This window comes from Periplaneta americana, chromosome 2, assembly GCF_040183065.1.
Source record: "Periplaneta americana isolate PAMFEO1 chromosome 2, P.americana_PAMFEO1_priV1, whole genome shotgun sequence".
Classification (NCBI taxonomy): domain Eukaryota; kingdom Metazoa; phylum Arthropoda; class Insecta; order Blattodea; family Blattidae; genus Periplaneta; species Periplaneta americana.
The window spans coordinates 65393910-65412797 of NC_091118.1; the positions used below are offsets into that span (position 1 = coordinate 65393910).

The following is an 18888-nucleotide window of genomic DNA, read 5'->3' on the forward strand; positions in this document are numbered from 1 at the left end:
TTTTTAATTTCCTATGATGACCCAGTTTGAGCAAGGAATGTTGTCACCCATTATTTTTGTATTGTATTGCATTTACAGGGGGTGCAATCAGTGACTCTAGCTAGCTCTTCAATCCTTAGAAATCGTTTGTGCTGCCTCTTGCATTATCACCCAACAATCCTGATCCTTTCAAGGAGGACGTAATTTCTTTAAGGGAGACTTGTGAAAGATCATTTAATTTTGGAAAGCGATTTCCAAAATAGTGACCTCTCAGGTTTGTTACACATCCACATTCACAGAGAATGTGGTAAGCTGTTTCATCAGCCGTATGACATCTCCAACATGAAGGATTTATGTATAGTCCCATCTTATAGAGATGTCTTCTTGATAGACAATGACCTGTTAGTAGTCCTACCAACCTGGACAATTGCCTTCTGCCTAGCTTCAGCAGTTCTCGTGATCTGGTGTTTTTAGTCCTTGTCAGTAGTGTTTTCGAAACTTGCGTCCATCAGTGAATTGCCAGTACTCTATGTTTTTTTTGTCATACAGTCCCCAATAGCCCACCTTATGGAATCATAAGAGATACCTACAGCAGGCTCAGGTCCTATTAATAAATTTTGAAAACCTTTTTTGGCCAATTCATCTGCACGTATTCTCGAAACTCATTTTTAAAATGTTTACTGTTTATTTTCTGCTTCCCTATAAATTGGCTGCCCTGGTCCTGGGCCCATTAAGTCCATGCTTAAATGTGGCCCTGGGTATAAAGGGAGATAAAATTCATAGTGTGACTTCCTCTAGTTGGGAAATAAAGGTGGATGTTCCATGTTGTTTATTTACAAGGTGTAAAAAAAAAAAAAAACCTGTCACTGATACAGGACTTGAGGCTAAATTTGTCAGGCAGTTATCGCTCACATTGACTTTCGACACTGATTAACTTCAGCAGCTGAAAGCATTATTAAATAAAATACTACTAAAAATGAAAAGTCCCAGGACATTCTTTTATATCGAAAACAGAACGGAAAATTAAAGATCTAAGTACCCCATGAAAGAATGAGTAAGGGGCCGGCCTTTGCTGGTATTTCCGAAACACTGCCGCCATTTTGGATCAAATTTACATTTTTAAATGGGAAAGTGGTCATATTGCATATTGGATAAGACTAAAATTTACTCAGGAATTCATTGCTATAATAAGATTTGATGTATGTGTTGTGATTAAAAAATTATTATTAAATAATATTAACACAGGACCCTGTGATGTGTTATTTACTTTTACTTTTGAGGATTTTTCCACTCTTCAGCAGTTACTCTGAATTCCCTTCCGCCATCCTTCACGGTTCATCCAATCTTCCTCCTGTAGATGCCAATTCTTCATCATTTGCACCACCCCAGCTCTCCGTGTTGTTCTCTGTGACGCATGCTTTTGTCTTCCACGGGGTGACCACTGAAGAATTATCTTTGGCCACCTTTCCTCCTCTATTCTTCATACATATCCATACCACTGGAGGATTGTCATCTCAGTTCTTTTAGTTACTGGCTTTTCCATATCCATCATCTTGTCTTTGCAAATGCTGGGTAACTACCGGTGCTGGACCCTGGACTCATTTCACCAGCATTATCACCTTCATCTCATTCAGACACTAAATAACCTAAGATGTTGATAAAGTGTCGCAAAATTACCTATTTTAAAAAAATCATCTGTCGTATATCTTCATATTTCATATTAAAATTCAAGAATGTTTTTGATAAACATGCGAGAATAAATTTATTTGCCTAGTTCCTTTTCCTCTCTAACCTGGACACCCTCGCTCCTCTTCTTATTCCTTCCATCTTCACTGCTTCGATCTTTGATTTAAGGTGTTCAACAAGTGCCCATCCCTCCACTCCATAAGTTAGAATACTTTCTACAACACTTAAAAGAATCTTTTTCTTTGTCTGTTTGGAGATACCTCTACTGCACAGGACCCCCCTTTTCAACATTCTTATGGCTCCTCTTGCTTGTCTTATTCTTTATTCTACATCTGCTTCACAGCTGCCAGATTAGTGAATTACCGACCCCAAATATGTAAACTGTTTTACTGCTTCAATTGTTCCTTGAGGTAGGATAATCTCTCTTCCTCCACCTCTCACAACAAGATATTCTGTTTCATTCATGTTGACACGAAGATCCCCTATTTTGAAGGCTTCTAGTAGCTTTCTAATCATGTATTTAGCATCTTCATGACACTCGGTAATCAGTACCTGGTCGTCTGCAAACAGAAGAGTGTGTTTTGTCCCATGACCAACTGGGATACACATATTTCTACATGATCGATTGCAGATGCCGGTGCAGGTGTTACGTGCTGTCTCTTCTCACTTTATAGATCTCTTGGATATGGAACAACAAGTTTTGATGGAGAAATCGTTGCAATAAGTGAAAGTCTTAGGAATCTTCTATTTCACATCAATAAATTTAAGAATGCAGTTATATTGTCAGACTCCAAAGCAGCTATTCTATTAATAGTCTCTAAACACACACCTTCATCTCAAACAGTAGAAATAACTAAAATGCTCTTCAATTAATATCACTCAATAAAAGAATTGTATTCCAATGGATACCATCCCATTGTGGAATCCTGAGAAACGAGAATGCGGATGCACTAGCAAAGAAGGGCAGCACTGCTCTTACAGACCTGTTACTAAATCTACATATTACTCTGTGAAAAAATTTATTAAATCTACATATGTAGACTTCAACAAACAAAATTTGATAACACAATCTCAAGGGAAAAAATGGAACTCTCTGCATCATAATCCACAGTTAATTCCCGATTTACCACGAAAATCGTCTGCAGCTGCATTTAGATTGGCAACAGGCCATGATTGTTTGGCCAAACACCTGCATAGAAATGGAATATATCAGTCCCCTAACTGCTCATTGTGCAACTCAAACCAAGAAATGGATTCGGAACACCTCAAAATCTGTGCTTCAATGGCTGACCATAATAATATCTTTGAAAAATATTGGAATGTAAGAGGTCAAATGACTTTATTGTCAAACGCCTGGCATTAGAAAACAACAACAACACATGATCGATTCCATCTCTGTAATACACTGTGTCCCGCTTAGAGGGATAGAGAAATAAGTGCTAATTTGAAGTCTAAATAATGGTTTTATAACATAACTTTTTGTATAACTTGATGTAAAAATCTCGAAGTTTCGGAGAATGGTCAGTGCAACTCGATGTGTGCGCCTCAAGCTACTCTGAAGAGATCTGAGAGATACTCAACCTTCTGTCAAGTGTTCCATAACATTTGTGGGGCGATTAGCGCAGCTTCATTTATAATGCGTTGCATCAGTTTTTCCAAAGTGTCAACTGTATCACATTGGTACACAACAATTGTCACAAAGCCCCAGAGGAAGGTCAATGGGCGTCAAGTCGGTTGACCTAGGTGGCCAGGCAAGTGTTCTCCTCTTCCGATCAACCTACTGAGAAAGTTTGCATTCAAGAAGCCATGCACTGCTCCATAGTGATGGGGTGGAGCCCCATGTTGCTGAAAAACCGATCCTAGGGGAATTGATCAACAACAAAAGTTCTGCAACATGTCCAGATACACATTCCCTTTGATTGTCGCCTCGATGAAGAAGAATGGTCCAATGACGGAATGTTCTACTGAATGGCGCCAGGCTAGTTTCCACGATAAACGTTAGTGCACATGTGCATGAACATGCAACTGCTTTCAAACCATTTGTGCATAAACTTGGACAGTTTCTGCATCTAGTCAGATGTAAATCATAACTATACCTTCATCTGATTTTAAATGGTGAGCATTTAGTTCTCAATCCCTCTAAGCAGGATATGGTGTATTTGTTGCATGTACTGTATATATTATAAAGGATGGGGGGCATGTCACATCTTTGTCTGAGGTCTTTGGTCACTTGGAATGAATATAAGATCCTCTTCCCTACAGCTTGAGTCTTCTGGTATAATCTCTTGATAATTGATATTACATTAATGTCAACACTAATACTTTCCTTTGCGCTCCACAGCTGATTAATGTGTACAAAGTCATACTCCTCAAGGTCTACAAATATAAGATGGATCTCTTGAGCTTAGGCATGTGATTTTTAACTAATATGTCTAATATTGAAAATATGGTCCATGCATGCTCGACCTGTAGCAAACCCTGCTTGATTCTCTGATATTTTTCCTTCGATTTCATTTTCAAATCTGGCTTTCAAAATACTGCTAAAAATTCTACTTATAGTGTAGTTATTTGATGTGTTCAATATGCTGAACACAAGGGGAAGACACTTTGTTGTGACAGCCTCCAGAATGCCTTGCCCAAGATGGTTTATGTTGCGGATTTTCACAGCATACACAAGTTGTTGTAGTCCTACAGATAAAAGTCTAATAGTGTAATATTGGGTGATCTGAGTTCCTATTACACAGGATCACGATGGCCAATCCAATGACCAGGAAACTGAACATTAGCCATTCACGAATGTTTGTGCCATAGTGTGGTGAGTTGGAAATAAGGGAAACTGCCATCTTGAGTTGTAAAGGACAGGAAAACTATTCCCTGTAGCATTTTCATGTAGTGCTAAGCATTTGGAGTATTGTCAATGAATATTTTGGACTTTTGACGAATAACGCCAAGACCAGTGTTGAGGTTCCCTTGTTAGTTGAAGTTTTCAGCTGATTGACTTGTCTTGAACAGTGCCAGTTGTTCTAAATTTGGATATCAAGTGTGCAACAGTGCTGTGTGGAATTGGTATCTTTCTGAATGTCGGTTTTTGAAATCTGCAGCTGTGATACGACAACTGCATTCCCCAGGCATTCATCAGTGATTCTAAACTAGCATGGGATGAACATAGTAATATGTTAAGTATTAGGATATCAAGAGTAATTTACTTATTAAGACATTTAAAACCTTTAATACCAAAATTCTACCTTATAAATTCTTATTATGCCGTTTTCAATAATATGTTATCATATGGTAGTTATATTTTGGAAAATAGCAGTAGCATATCCAAGATTCTATAAAAAAAAAAAGGCTATACGCATTTTAACAGGGTCTGCATATGACGCTCATTGTAGATCCCTATTTATTGAAGAACAAAATGTAACTGTCATAAATGTATATATATTCCAATGTCTAATAAAAATTAAGAAAAACCTTAATACTTATCATCTAAAACAGAAGTTCATTACTGTAATAGAGGGTACAATTATTGTCTTTCAGAACCTAGAGTTAGATTAGATAAGTCCAAAAAATGGTTAAATTCTATTGCTATAACAATGTTTAATAAGTTACCACAAAAGGCACATGATACAAGTTATATACAATTTAAATCTGTTTTGTATAACTGGTTAATCAACCATTCATTCTATAGTATTAGTGAATTTCTTGACTCCACTGTAAATGTATTCCAAATTTATAAACTGCATTGCTCTGTATATTACGATTATTATTAGTATTGGTTATTGTTATTATTATTATTATTATTATTATTATTATTATTATTACCAGTATTGTATTTAATTTGTATTGTTGTATTCATCTGTTTTTATATTTTATGTCAAATATTATTTTATATTTCTTGTAATTTAGTATATTTTATGTCTATTGCAACAAACTGTTGCTCATGGCATTAATAAACAATTGATTGATTGATTGATTGAAATCTGATTACATCACTAAATTCCGGAGTAAATTTTGAATGAATTCCAGAGTAAATTTTGATCTTATTTGATATGCCACATTACTCACTACGCATTTAAAAAATGTGACTACTATGACTGATTTCAGTGTGGCAGCCATGCTCCGAAAATACTAGCAAAAGTTGGCCTCCTCGCCCATTTTTTCATGCAGCACTGAGATCTTTAATTTTCCCTTCTGTCTCCAAAATAAAACACGTCCTCGGATTTTTGACTCTCTATACTACTAATATACCACATACCTTTGAGCTGTTATTTTACTACAGGTCAAAGATGCATAATGGTATATTTGTATAATTGCTTGAATTATATTAAATTGAGTATGATGTTAATAAATATTTGAACTTATTTTTTATGTTTTCAAAATTCATGTTTACATTTTCCAACTTAATCGCTTCTAGCTATAGTGTTCAAAAAAGATACTGTTTCAGGGTCATCTTCTAAGAAGGACAATGATTTGCAGCCAATTAAGGGGGGTACAATGACAGAGCTGGAAGAAGAAGCTGATAAGGGTGAAGATAGTCAGACCGGCAAAGCATCGGATAACAACACACAGGTACTAGTTGATAATTCTTTAAGTACAGGACAATGTTTCACCTTGGTTATTTAAGGATGAGAGCTGAGATAGCTTACTCTCTTTCCAGCTAAAGATTGAAGTAAATGTAAATAAATGTACATGGCATAATAGTTCCTGATTGGCTATTGAACGCACAATGCCTCCAGGCTCATGCTTGTCATCTTCTTCCTCACATTAAAATAGTGCCTTCTAAAATAATAAAATGTATAATATACATGGAATACGGGTAAATTCAACATGCTTAAAAAAACACTTTCTTATGATTTAAACAATATGTTTATATTAGTAGTTTCAGACATTGCATGATAAATTATTGTAACATGGCATGCGTAATAAGCATTAAGTTCCTCCCAAGGTGACCTGCAGCTTTACAGAGCACATCAGCACAGCTGGTATAACACAGTGCGAGATTCAGTGTTGGCAACCTCAAAGAAATTTCTGTAGAATTAAAGAAATTCTCTGCTCTTCAAAGAATAACATTTAATCACGAATCTACAGAAAAAGAAAATCCACTATTCTTCGATATCAACACGCATATATCTAGCTAATGAAATTTCTTCGATATCTCTATATCCCTGTATTATTGAATCACCATGTCTGTCAGCACAAAATTCGTCTCCCCTTTGCCTCTAGCCCGTGTGCTTTCCGAGAACAATCATGTGAAAGATGCCTTTGTGAATCGCAGACTTCATCTTTCTCGCACCATCTGAGGTCGAGGTCAGTGTCTCAGTCATACTGTAGTTTGTTCGTGGCACTCGACAGTGATTATTGTATTGTATTATAGTATCCTATTGTTAAAGCAGTCAGTACACGAAGTGTGTGTTATAGTGTTGTGGTTATGTCGGATATGGAGGGGATAGAGCCGCTTTCAAGTTCCGATTGTTATACGAGTTCACACACTGACGTAAGTAGTTGTTGTTGTTGTTGTTTTCTAATGCCAGGGGTTTGACAATAAAGTCATTTGACCTCTTGCACTCCAATATTTTTCAAAGATATTATCATAGTCAGCCACTGAAGCACAGATTTTGAGATGTTCCGAATCCATTTCTTGGTTTGAGTTGCGCAATGAGCAGTTAGGGGACTGATATATTCCAAACACTGACGTAAGTGGAATGTAACTATTATATTAATAACATTTTAACTTTATTAAAATCATGTAAGTCTTTATTAATCCTCTATGAGCATTTTACGGGTTAGTTTAATGAATGTGTTGAAATGTTGTCTGCTGTATATCGGATTATGACTGCTCTGCATGCTCACTTGCTAGTAGCTAGCTTGCGATTTGGAGTAATGCATTTCGGTTTTGTTTATGTCTACTTCAATCTTTAGTTGGAAATAGTATAGTAAGTAAAGTGCAGGTTTGATTCTGGTAAATTTTCTCTTTATCATATCTTATAGATCAACTTTTGAGTACTGAATATTCTGGAGGAGAGGGTTATTTTACTTCATTCATTCATTCATTCATTCATTCATTCATTGTGTTTTGCCCAAGGGCAGGTCTTTCACTGTAAATTCAACATTCCCTAATCTTTCTTATTTTCTGCATTACTCGTAGTCTCCGCATATGATCCAGGCATCTTAATGTTGTCTATCATCTTATATCTTCTTCTGCCCTGAACTTCTCTTCCGTTCACCATTCCTTCCAGTGCATCCTTCAGTAGGCGGTGGCTTAGTCAATTTCTTTTTCTCTTCTTGGTTAATTTCAGCATTATTCTTTATTCGCCCACTCTTTCTAGCACAGCTTCATTTCTTATTCTGTCTGTCCATTTCACGTGCTCCATTCTTCTCCATATTCACATTTCAAATGCTTCTAGTCGCTTCTCTTCAACACTTTGTCGTAATGTCCATGTTTCTGTCTGCATACAGTGCCACATTCCACACAAAGCACTTCACTAGTCTCTTCCTTAGTTATTTTTCCAGAGGTTCGCAGAAGATGCTCTTTTTTTCTATTAAAAGCTTTCTTTGCCATTGCTATCCTCCTTTTGACTTTCTGTCAGCAGCTCATGTTACTGCTTATACTAAACCCCAAGTATTTGAAGCTGTCTACTTGTTCACTGCCTCATTTTGAATTCGCAAGTTTACCTTCTTCCTATAACCATGGTCTTTGTCTTGTTTGCATTTATCTTCATCCCATACTGCTCACAGCTGTCATTTAACTCCAGTAACATATCTCTTAGTATCATCTCCTCTTCTGCTAACAATGCCATATCAGCAGCAAATCTTATGCACTTTATTCTTCTTCCTCCTACTATCACCCCTTCCGTGTTCTGAAAACCGTTCTTCACTAAATCCTCCAAGCAAATGTTGAATAGGGTAGGTGATAAAGAGCATCCTAGTGTTGAGGAACTGAGCATCATGGGTAAAAAGTCCATTTCAACCCCTTCCAAGGTTTAGCATCATTTGTTTATGAAGTAGTGATGCGGAACATTGGCTCAATGTCAACATGCAGTGGCGTGTACTTAGCATTGAATATAATTGATCCTAAGTAAACATTCCATTTTTCCATCTTGAAGGGAGAAAAAATACTTTTCCTCCCTTTCATCTTAGAAATTAAACCTTTGTTTCGAAGCCATCTTCTTTATTTACTCGATAAGTAAATGCAAGGTTTGTAGAGAATAATGGGTAAATGCCAGTGATCACAGCCGAGAGATGTCAAGACCATGCGCTCAGCGCTGGCATCGGACTGGGTTGAAGGAAAAAAAAAAGAGGGGAAAGTACTCAGTGAGTACATGTTCCGCATCTTATATCTGGTACTTCACTTCAAGCCTGTCTTAATTTCTTAAGATTTCTTTTCAGTACTCTTGAGTCCAACAGACACAAGAAGGTGAATAAAAGGGCTCTGGTCCATCATTATGGAAAGATGAATTACTTTTTTTTTTAGCAAAATGATTACCTGTATCAGGTACCATGTATCCAGGAACTCATACAAAATGGATTTTATTACTCTTCGTCAATGAGCATAGGACGTTCTGTTCTCTTTGTCCAGTCTGGAAATGATTCTAAGTGATTTAGGGCTTGTTGCATATAACCGAAGGGAAATCGAGATTTTACATTCGGGTTCTAACCTGTAGTTGCTACCTTATTTAGAGCATAAATAAGTGCCACTTTTGGATATTTCAGGCAGATTGAAAATTGAAGCAGTGAAGAAATTAATTACTGTCTGGTTCTCTGTTTGGCTGTATATGATTATCCGTTATTCTTGTATCCAAAAACTGAGGGAATTGTTGATGAAGCATTCAGAAGGGTGTAATCTGATAATCTCTCATGGGTGAATTCATTTATGGTAGCTTTCTTCGTAAAACAGAAGTGCTTCATCTTTGTGGAAATTTGCAGCAGCATCATCACAAGGTAAGAATCAACATGGGCTATTCTCAAAACCCCTGGTACACTGAGGAGATCACATGCACCTCGCCACTGAAGATGTCTACCGCAGCTGCAAACAAAACATCTGGATGCAACATTGCCAGTAGACCACAGCCTCTCAGTCCAAAGAATCCTTTATCTATTGATACCGGACATGAAAGCCATTGAGATCTATACTAAACTGGAGACACCACCGCATTGCTCTTTCCTGTCTGAAAACATGACTGTAGCTGCCATGTTGGAGAGGGTATTGCTCTCACTTTCTAACTAATGTGTAGAGCCCGGAATTTTAGGTGCTAAAAGTTAAGAATGACACTGAGTGTAGATGAATAGAAATGGTGTCCGTGAGGAGAGTTTTAAGCTTGGTTTACAAGAGTCCGATATGTAACAATAGACAACAGAGTCAAAAGGACTGAGCAATGGATCTTGTAAACCGTGCGCTAATTTGTAAGTGAGGTTAAGAGGATTAGAGACCTTTAGCGGTACTGAAGGGAAAATACTGAATGACGTCTCAAAGAAGTGGGGACATGGCTTTTATATTTATAAACTATAGTGAGGAACAATATTAACTTTTAGCACCTAAAATTCTGGGCTCTACTAATGTGTTTCAGTGAGTCTTACGTGAGGATCATGTAGCACATGCGCAGTAAGCAATAAATATACCGTTATTGTGTGCGATATCATTCACTGCAAGAGAGACAAGGATAACAATATGTTAGAAAGAGATAACAATACCCTCTGGCACTCAACATTCGCGTTACGCTTTTAAAGCATTGAGTGGTGCCTCCAGTTTTAGTATAGAGCTCATTGGTGAAAGCCTACATTCTAAGATCATCCTTAAACTACTGTATTAATATCATCTTTTATTATAAACTAAGACTGACAAAACTTCCTCAAAGTTTGTAAATAGTCTAAGACAAGAAAATTATGGAAAGAACATTATAGCATATGCCCAAGTCAAATGCAAAAATGCCAAGTGCATTGTGGAATGCAAAATATGTCCTGAGCACAGATGATGAAAATTATATATTTTTACGCATTGTCACAATACACAAGACATAAGATTTCTTCGAGTGCATATTTTTAGCAAGAAATATTACTGTGAATTTGTACAATTATTGATACACAATTAACTGGCAGAAATGTAAATACAAAGTCAAGAAAAGTTTCTTATATTAATTTCTTATATTAATTTGCTATGACATTTTTCTTTTCACGTCCTGTTTCACTTGACTCTTAACATCTTGTCCCAGGACTTCCGAGAGGTCTCTGTCCACTAACTTTTATTGTCAATGTCTTCTTTGCTAATCTTTCATCACCCATCATCATAAGATGTTCGAACCATCTAATTCTGTTATTTTCCGGTTTATGTTGCAATTTTTCAATTCCCAGAATGTTTTTTTCTTATTCTTTATTCGACAGAATAAATATATATTTTTTTTTGTTCTGTATACTATGATTCACATAATTCTCATCTCTTTTGCCAGAATTCTGCTTCAATTTTTCTTTGTTATTGTCTGTGTTTCTAAAGAAAATGTCAGAACTTGTTTAAAATGTGACATAAATAATTTGTCTGCGGGAGTTGCACACATCTAGCAAAGCTTTTAAGCAGACTGTGGGTGACCGGGGTAGTGTAGCTCCCTTGGATAGATGACGCCTTGGTGAGTCATGGAATTGACAGTGACATGTTCGTCTGGTTAAGGATTCAGCAGATTCAGGCACATGAATTGCAAACAGATGCCATCGATCTGAAGAAGTCGCAGAACAACATCACAGGAAGGTGTAGGATCAGGTCTCCAGACTGGATGCTGTGGCTGAATCGATTTGATGACACCATGCAGTGAATCATGCACTTTAAGAGCAATCCTAATGGACTTCAACAATCATTCCAATAAGGAGGCTGCACAATAAGCCTAAGGCTGTGGTGCTTGTTTGCGGGCCCTCATCCAGAAAAAAATAAAAAAATAAAAAAAGGGCAGTGCTTTAAGATAGCTTTTGCATGGTAGTCTTATTTCCCCTACTGATATTTCACAATTGCTTCATTATTCTTCTTCATCAGTATCAATTTATGAGCATGCCGTGCTATGTAGTTGACCTTCCATCATAATGCATTGAGGGCAATGCCTATGGCGGCAAAAAAAAAAAAAAAAGAATTACAGCTTTGATGCATTGCTTATGCATTGATATGTTGGGTGAATGATTCAAAGTCAAGTGCCCATTATTGGACAGTAAAACATGAATAATTGGAGTTATCTCTTTTCTATTAGCATCCAATGTCATTTCCGTTTTCTTGTCTGAAATAGATGATACTTTTCGTTATGTTTACAATACTGATACTATATATCGTGATACTGTTGGGAAATTTCATGAAATTTTGTTTTCCCCATAATATGTACTCTGTTGTAATGTGTAGAAGTCTCTCAGCATTATACTCAAAACAGCTGATTATCAGCAAGTGACAGCTTTTGATGAAAAACATTGTTTGTGTAAACTTAAAGTATACTATATGTAACAAAACAATACGCTGATTTTTCTTTGAAGTGCGATCAGATGTGTTTTATTACTGAAATATATGGTTATTATTAGGGGGCGGATGTTGATGACCTAAAAATCTACTTAAAATGATCATTAAAATACCCTTAAACTAATGGAAAAATGACTGAATGACAAAACAACGTCCTGTTCAGGACATGGTGGAAGTTTCCCCCCTTGCAAACATAAATTCTAAAGACACTCTCATACCAACAAAAGAACAGTACCGATCAAAGTCTCGCTTAAACTAAGCTGTTGTCAAACATTTTTATATTACTTCCATTGTGTAAAGTGAAGCCTTCAGTGCAATGAGGGATGGACTTTAGAGTCTGTTCCAAACTATAAAACTCAAACTTCACTGTTATTTACTTATTCAGTAGGTAATTACTACTGGCCTATTTGCTTAGAAAATGATTTAACAGATCTATCGGTAAAGAAGAAAGTAAAAGGCATTCCAAATGATCTAAAAGTTCTTCAAAGTATTAAAAATGATCAAAAAATGCCGAAAAAAATATAAAAATGACCTATTAGTTCAAAAACGTAAAAAAAATGCAATATAAGAAATTACTTCTTTATGTTGATATTAACAGAGAAAGGATTTCGTCTTAATGTGAAAAATAAGATGATGACTTTTCATCAACATCTGCCCCCTAGTTATTATGTTTCACAGACAGTGTTGTTACTGAAAAGTAAGCAGCATGCTTTACTTTAAGGGCAAAGTGACAATCATTGTCAAAACACAACCTGCTCACAAGAAATTGTATAATTTAAAAATTGACACTGTGTTATGTTAAAATATAATCTATTTTTTTTAAGAAGAGAAATGTTAGCATTGTTAAAACTTTTCATATTCAGATAAACATACATAACTTCTGATTGTGTTTTATATTTATGCAATTTATCTTCTAACTATAATGGGTTATGCATGTTGTACTGGACATTCAATATCTGTTGCTGACAGTATATTTTATTTTGTACACAGGAGTTCAATGCAAAAGATGACGGCCAGGAAGACAACGTGACAGAGCAGACTCACCACATCATCATTCCTAGTTACTCGGCGTGGTTTGACTACAACTCTATCCACACAGTAGAGAAACGCGCCCTTCCAGAGTTCTTCAATGGGAAGAACAAGTCCAAGACTCCAGAGATCTACCTGGCGTATCGTAACTTCATGATCGACACATACCGACTGAACCCTACAGAGTACATCACCAGCACAGCCTGTCGACGGAACCTGGCAGGTGACGTGTGTGCCATCATGAGGGTCCATGCATTCCTGGAACAGTGGGGGCTCATCAATTATCAGGTGGGTTGTTGGTGTGGTTTTCCAGCTGTTTCCAGTATGTTGAAGTTTAGGAAAAAGTGCTGTGACTACATACTTATTTACTTACTACTCGGCACTACAGCCCTATGTGAGCCTTGGCCTCCTTCACAATCAGTCCCATTCTCTTCTATTTCCAATCTTTTCTCTCCATCTCCTCACGTTCATAATTTTCAGATCTTCCATCACATTATCCATCCATCGTATTCTAGGTCTTCCTCTCTTCCTTGTTGAATAACATCTTGCTTTAAACACCTGTAGAGGTATTCTGTTCTCATCCATTCGTTCTAGGTGACCTAGCCATTGCAGCCTTAATGATTTTATAAATGCTGTGACTACATGAATACATAAATCTGGGAGATCTGCTTTTCGTCTGCTGGGTGTGAGTAACCTGTCTGTCCTATGTGGTGAAAACCACTAACCTGCTAACTGTTCTTTTCCCTTTGGTATTGGTATTGCGGGATTTTAAGGCATATAAACATGAATAAAAATTACAAATACCATCGGATTCTTCTAATTTTTTAAACAAATATTATATGCCTTAAAATCCCTCAAAATCGAAATTTTTACAAACTCTTTCTTTGGGTCGAAAATCGAAACCAATGATAGATAACGGTGTAGACATGGGTATTAAACACTTTCTGAAAGAATTAGCACAATCGGTTGGAATTTATAGATTTTATTAACATTTATACAAATTGCGACCACTTTTTAAACATTAGCAGCATTATTTCAATGGCTTCCGCTACAACATACTGTACATGGGCACAATTTTTGGTTATGTGAGGCACTCGATTTGAAATAGTTTGTTTACTAGGAGAGGAGACTCCAGAGTAGGATGGGAAATATAAACTGCTGTGACCTGCGTTACCTTATCATAATCGTTAAGGCGGTCAGTGGCGAATTATTAGGAAAGCGCTTGGTTAACGTGAGAGACTCGAAAACTTTTATTCAGTTTGGCAAATTAATTCGGCAGCGTTAATCATAAACCTCTTTACTATTTCTCCATCATTGAATTGATTTAAATCACAGTTGAGAAACTGCGTAACTAGCCAATAACATTCCATCATGTTGTCTACGTTTATTTTCTTGAATATTCTGGCGTTTATCAAGATTACTTAATAGATTTGCATGTTCTCGACCTAAAATAATTTCAGAAAATCATATTTCGTTTTCTACGCACATTTGATATTTTTTTATATAAATTTCTTTTGGAAATAATACGTACAGACAACATTTATTTCCTCGTACCTTTTAATGCAGCTTGTTTAAGGTATATTGTCGTATTTAGTATATTATGCAATTGTTAAGATCATAAATTTTCTTTGGAATAGTACGAACAATAACATATAATTTGTCTTACCTTCTAATTCAGCATGTTCTTTATGACATAAGGAGTAATGTCGTTGTATATTAAATTTATTAATGTCTAATAGGATTTTCGAGCATAACATACATCGTATGTTCTCCCCTTCTAAACAGCAAAAAAACTCTTCCTCCCATTTCTCATGAAATAATCATTTTCTAACATTGCTTTGATAATGCTATTATGCCACCACTGATATTGCTTATGAAAGTGATATAGAACCTGCCCACATCTAGGAGCTACGTGAGGGAGTAATGGGGACTGTGAAGATGATGTCACTCAGAGCGATAAGCTCTGTGAAGGTCAGTGAGGCACTATTTCTCAAGTGAGGCACGATGCCCATCTCTGTGCTAAATGTGCCTTATGCAGACAGTCATAGCACTTCAAATGGCTTATATTCCTTATTGGCTTCTAATTTTGTATAAAAGGTAATGTAGTATATGGGATGGACAGATGGCTCACACGTTCCTAGGTAAAATTAGCATAACTGTGTGATGAATATTTGTTTGCAGGTGGACTCCGACAGTCGTCCAACCCCAATGGGTCCTCCACCTACATCACACTTTCACGTTCTGTCAGACACTCCATCAGGACTACAGCCCATCAACCCACCAAAGACGCCTCAGCCATCAGCTGCCAAGACACTTTTAGACTTGGATAAGAAGGATCCAGCCAAGAAGCCGGACTCTGATCCTGGGACTAACTTCGGCCTCAAACTTGACCAGTAAGTCCGTATCTTTGCTGAAATGTTTGCTGTTTAAAATGTTTTCTGTGCTCAAACTGTCATTATATATGGCATTTCAGTAAATATATCTTTATCTTAACTGGAATGGTTTTCTTATTGCATGTGTGAACAAAATGTGCTGGCTCCTGAGAAAAAGGGGCTGACTCCTGAAAATATAATTTTTGCTTATTCCTGGTAAAAATAATCTTTTATTGCATATAACCTGCCTTTAGATAAATACTTTTTTTATCATCATCATCATCATCATCATCATCATCATCATCATCATCATCACCATCACCATCACCATCACCATCACCATCATCACCACCACCATCATTCTTCGTGGATTAGGTCTATATTACACTATCAAATTTCTGTGCCACAGAATACAATCAAATTTTGATCAAATATATATATGATCAAATGTAAGATTTTGAGTATATTACACTATGTCAAAGCTTTTATCATATCTTTCATCACAGTTCTAATAATGAATCTACAACAGTTCTATGCTTGTTGCAACTGTAAGTGCAGTAATGTATATTGCATTAATACTAAAGAAATCAAAGAAAAAAACGTATTTCGTCGGCTTAGAGTGTAAACCTGATAACTAATAAAAAGGAAATTTTACAGGGGAAACAAAAGACTGAGTATAAATTCACTCTGAAGCTTTAGGACCAAATCTAAAGTACAGACCTGATCCTAAAGTTTCAGAGTTAATTTATACTCAAGTTTTTTGTTTCCCCTGTAAAATTTCCTTTTTGTTAGCAGGTTTATATTCTAAGCCAACAATTTGGGTTAAAGATTGGGATAGGGAGAAAAGATACAAAAGGAATCCATCAAGAGAACTTCAGTGTGAAGATGTGAAATCGTAAATATACTAAGTATTTAATAATGAATGATGAAACATTTGATGTGACTCATAATGTGATATTAAAAGTTTTGTAGTTTTCACAGACCACAGGCCGTCATTTTCTTTCTTCTTAGTCACAGTTTTTATCAAAGATATGATGATGACCATATAATTTTTATCACAGAACTATTTCACAGCTAGATGTGATCAAAGATGCTATTACACTGTAAAAGATTTTATCATATATATTTTATCAATCTTCTGTGACAGAAATTTGATAGTGTAATATAGGCCTTAGACCCCAGTGGATTTTTTATGGTCAATTCTGGCTATTTTTATTTGGAGATTTGAATGTAATAGGAAAATTCCTGTGGACAAGTTACAAGCATGTCGCACAGTAGTCCAGTGCTACCTAATGCTTGGACAGGCTTCATATGACGTTTCCTTAATATGTGTTGGAACAACTGTACCGCTGTAACTCTGTCCCCAGAGCCTTATCAGTATAAACAGGTTGTACCACTGGAAGGTGAGGAGAGAATTGAGTAGGAGAGGTTATAGAATGCACGTCACTATCCCTTACAATTTTGTTATTATTGTCACTAAATCCGTACATGAGTACTATTCCTGTTGTTCACCGACTTATACGCTTAGGCACACGAATAAACAGATGTAAACACATATACCAATATGTGCGGGGAGATCGTTTCACTATAGATTGAACTTGACTTTCAGTGCTCTCCATACCAAGCGAAGCTAATTATGGTCTCCTTACATCTAACTTGTATTCAAAGTGATGATGGAAGACTTTAGCCATATCAATTGTGACATAAATTTGAGAGGAAAATGTTGCCATTCATCATTGATGAACAGATGAGCATGTGACAGTACTCGTTTGTTTTGCAGATATGCAAGGAAGCCAGCGGCTCTGCGGAACAAGACAGCTGCCAGCATGACACGAGAATGGACAGAGCAGGAGACGTTACTGCTGCTAGAAGGGTTAGAACTGTACAAGGACGACTGGAACAAGGTCTGTGAACACGTGGGCAGCCGTACACAAGACGAGTGCATCCTGCATTTCCTGCGTCTGCCCATCGAGGACCCGTACCTTGAGGACCACGAGGCTGGCGGAGGTGCGCTGGGACCACTAGCCTACCAACCCATTCCATTCAGCAAAGCAGGCAACCCCATTATGTCAACAGTTGCATTCCTAGCTTCTGTAGTGGATCCAAGAGTTGCTGCCTCAGCAGCAAAAGCAGCAATGGAGGAGTTTGCCAGTATTAAAGTGAGTGAATGAATATGGTTTATTCTAGTACAGAGTCTTTCATAAGTAACGAGCCTATCGAAAAATAAACTAATTTGGATAATTTTTTCATCCTCACGAGAAATACCCTTCCCAGTTCCGTAAGTCGATTTGGAAACAAACACCTCCTCCCCTCACCGCCAGAGCTATTAAACGAAAGAATGGTTAGTGTTTTAAACCTATATTAAAACACATAAATGTAAAAACAGTTTCAATTGTTGACAAATTATGGTGTAGAATTTTCAAAATGTCTTCCGTTCTGCTGAATGCACAAATTTAAGCGATGTATCAACTCTTGTGTCAGGCGTAACCATTTGTATTGTGTGTTCAATTCGTTCCACTATTCAGGAATGGTGTGTGGCTTAGTCGCATAGACTCGATCCTTGATGAATCCCCAGAAAAAGAAGTCCAAGAGAGTCAAATCAAGTGATCGCGGAGACCAACAGATTGGGCCTGTGTGACCAATCCACCTGCCTGGAAACACTTCATTTAGCAAGGCTCGAACATCAAATCAGCTGTAAGGCACTGGGAAGGGTTCTTTCTCGTGAGGATGAACATAATTTCAAAAAATGATCCAAAATAGTTAATTTTTCCATAGACTCGTTATTTATGAAAGACCCTGTACATAATTATATGTAGTGCTTTCATTTTAAAACTAGTTAGTCCCAACAACTATATATTTGAAGTAAATTTGATTTAAACATCACTTTGATTTAGATTTGGAGAAGGGAAGTTTAAAACTAATAGTGATTACATATTAGAAGTAATCCCCTCACCTTCATTCTCAGCCACCTCACTTTGAAATTTCAAATCACACCCTCTCCCTTATGCTATTTAATTTTAAAGGTGGAATAATTTCTTATCTTTCCACACTAAACAAAGTTGATTTCATCGATCTATTTGGGCATTCGATAAGTAATGACAACAATGCTGTAAATCAGTGCTCCTAGCATTGGTCATTGAAATCTTGTACTATGCAATAGAGCAGTGATTGTTTCATAAATTTGCAATATTGAAAGTCTGGAAGTAGCCATATTTTGTAAATACAGTGGCTGTTTCTGATTTGTAGTAAACAGTACAGCCCTAAAGGCAGGGTGTGAATTAATGGGGGGATGAGGGGGATTTTCCCCCTGTTGGAAAGTCATCTCTCCTCTCATAAATTATATTT

The 18888-nt window shown here is 36.7% G+C and overlaps 1 protein-coding gene across 2 annotated transcripts in view; it reads left to right on the forward strand.

Moving 5' to 3' along the window:
• Nucleotides 1-18888, forward strand: part of mor (SWI/SNF- related protein mor) — a 52199-nt gene that overhangs the window by 27632 nt on the left and 5679 nt on the right. Inside the window, exons 9-12 of one of the 2 annotated variants that reach the window (XM_069817896.1) lie at nucleotides 6098-6234; nucleotides 13133-13459; nucleotides 15353-15564; nucleotides 17324-17702. In XM_069817896.1, the coding sequence (XP_069673997.1) occupies nucleotides 6098-6234; nucleotides 13133-13459; nucleotides 15353-15564; nucleotides 17324-17702 (1055 nt within the window). The remainder of the gene's footprint in view (nucleotides 1-6097; nucleotides 6235-13132; nucleotides 13460-15352; nucleotides 15565-17323; nucleotides 17703-18888) is intronic. The other variant, XM_069817897.1, reaches the window with a different exon arrangement.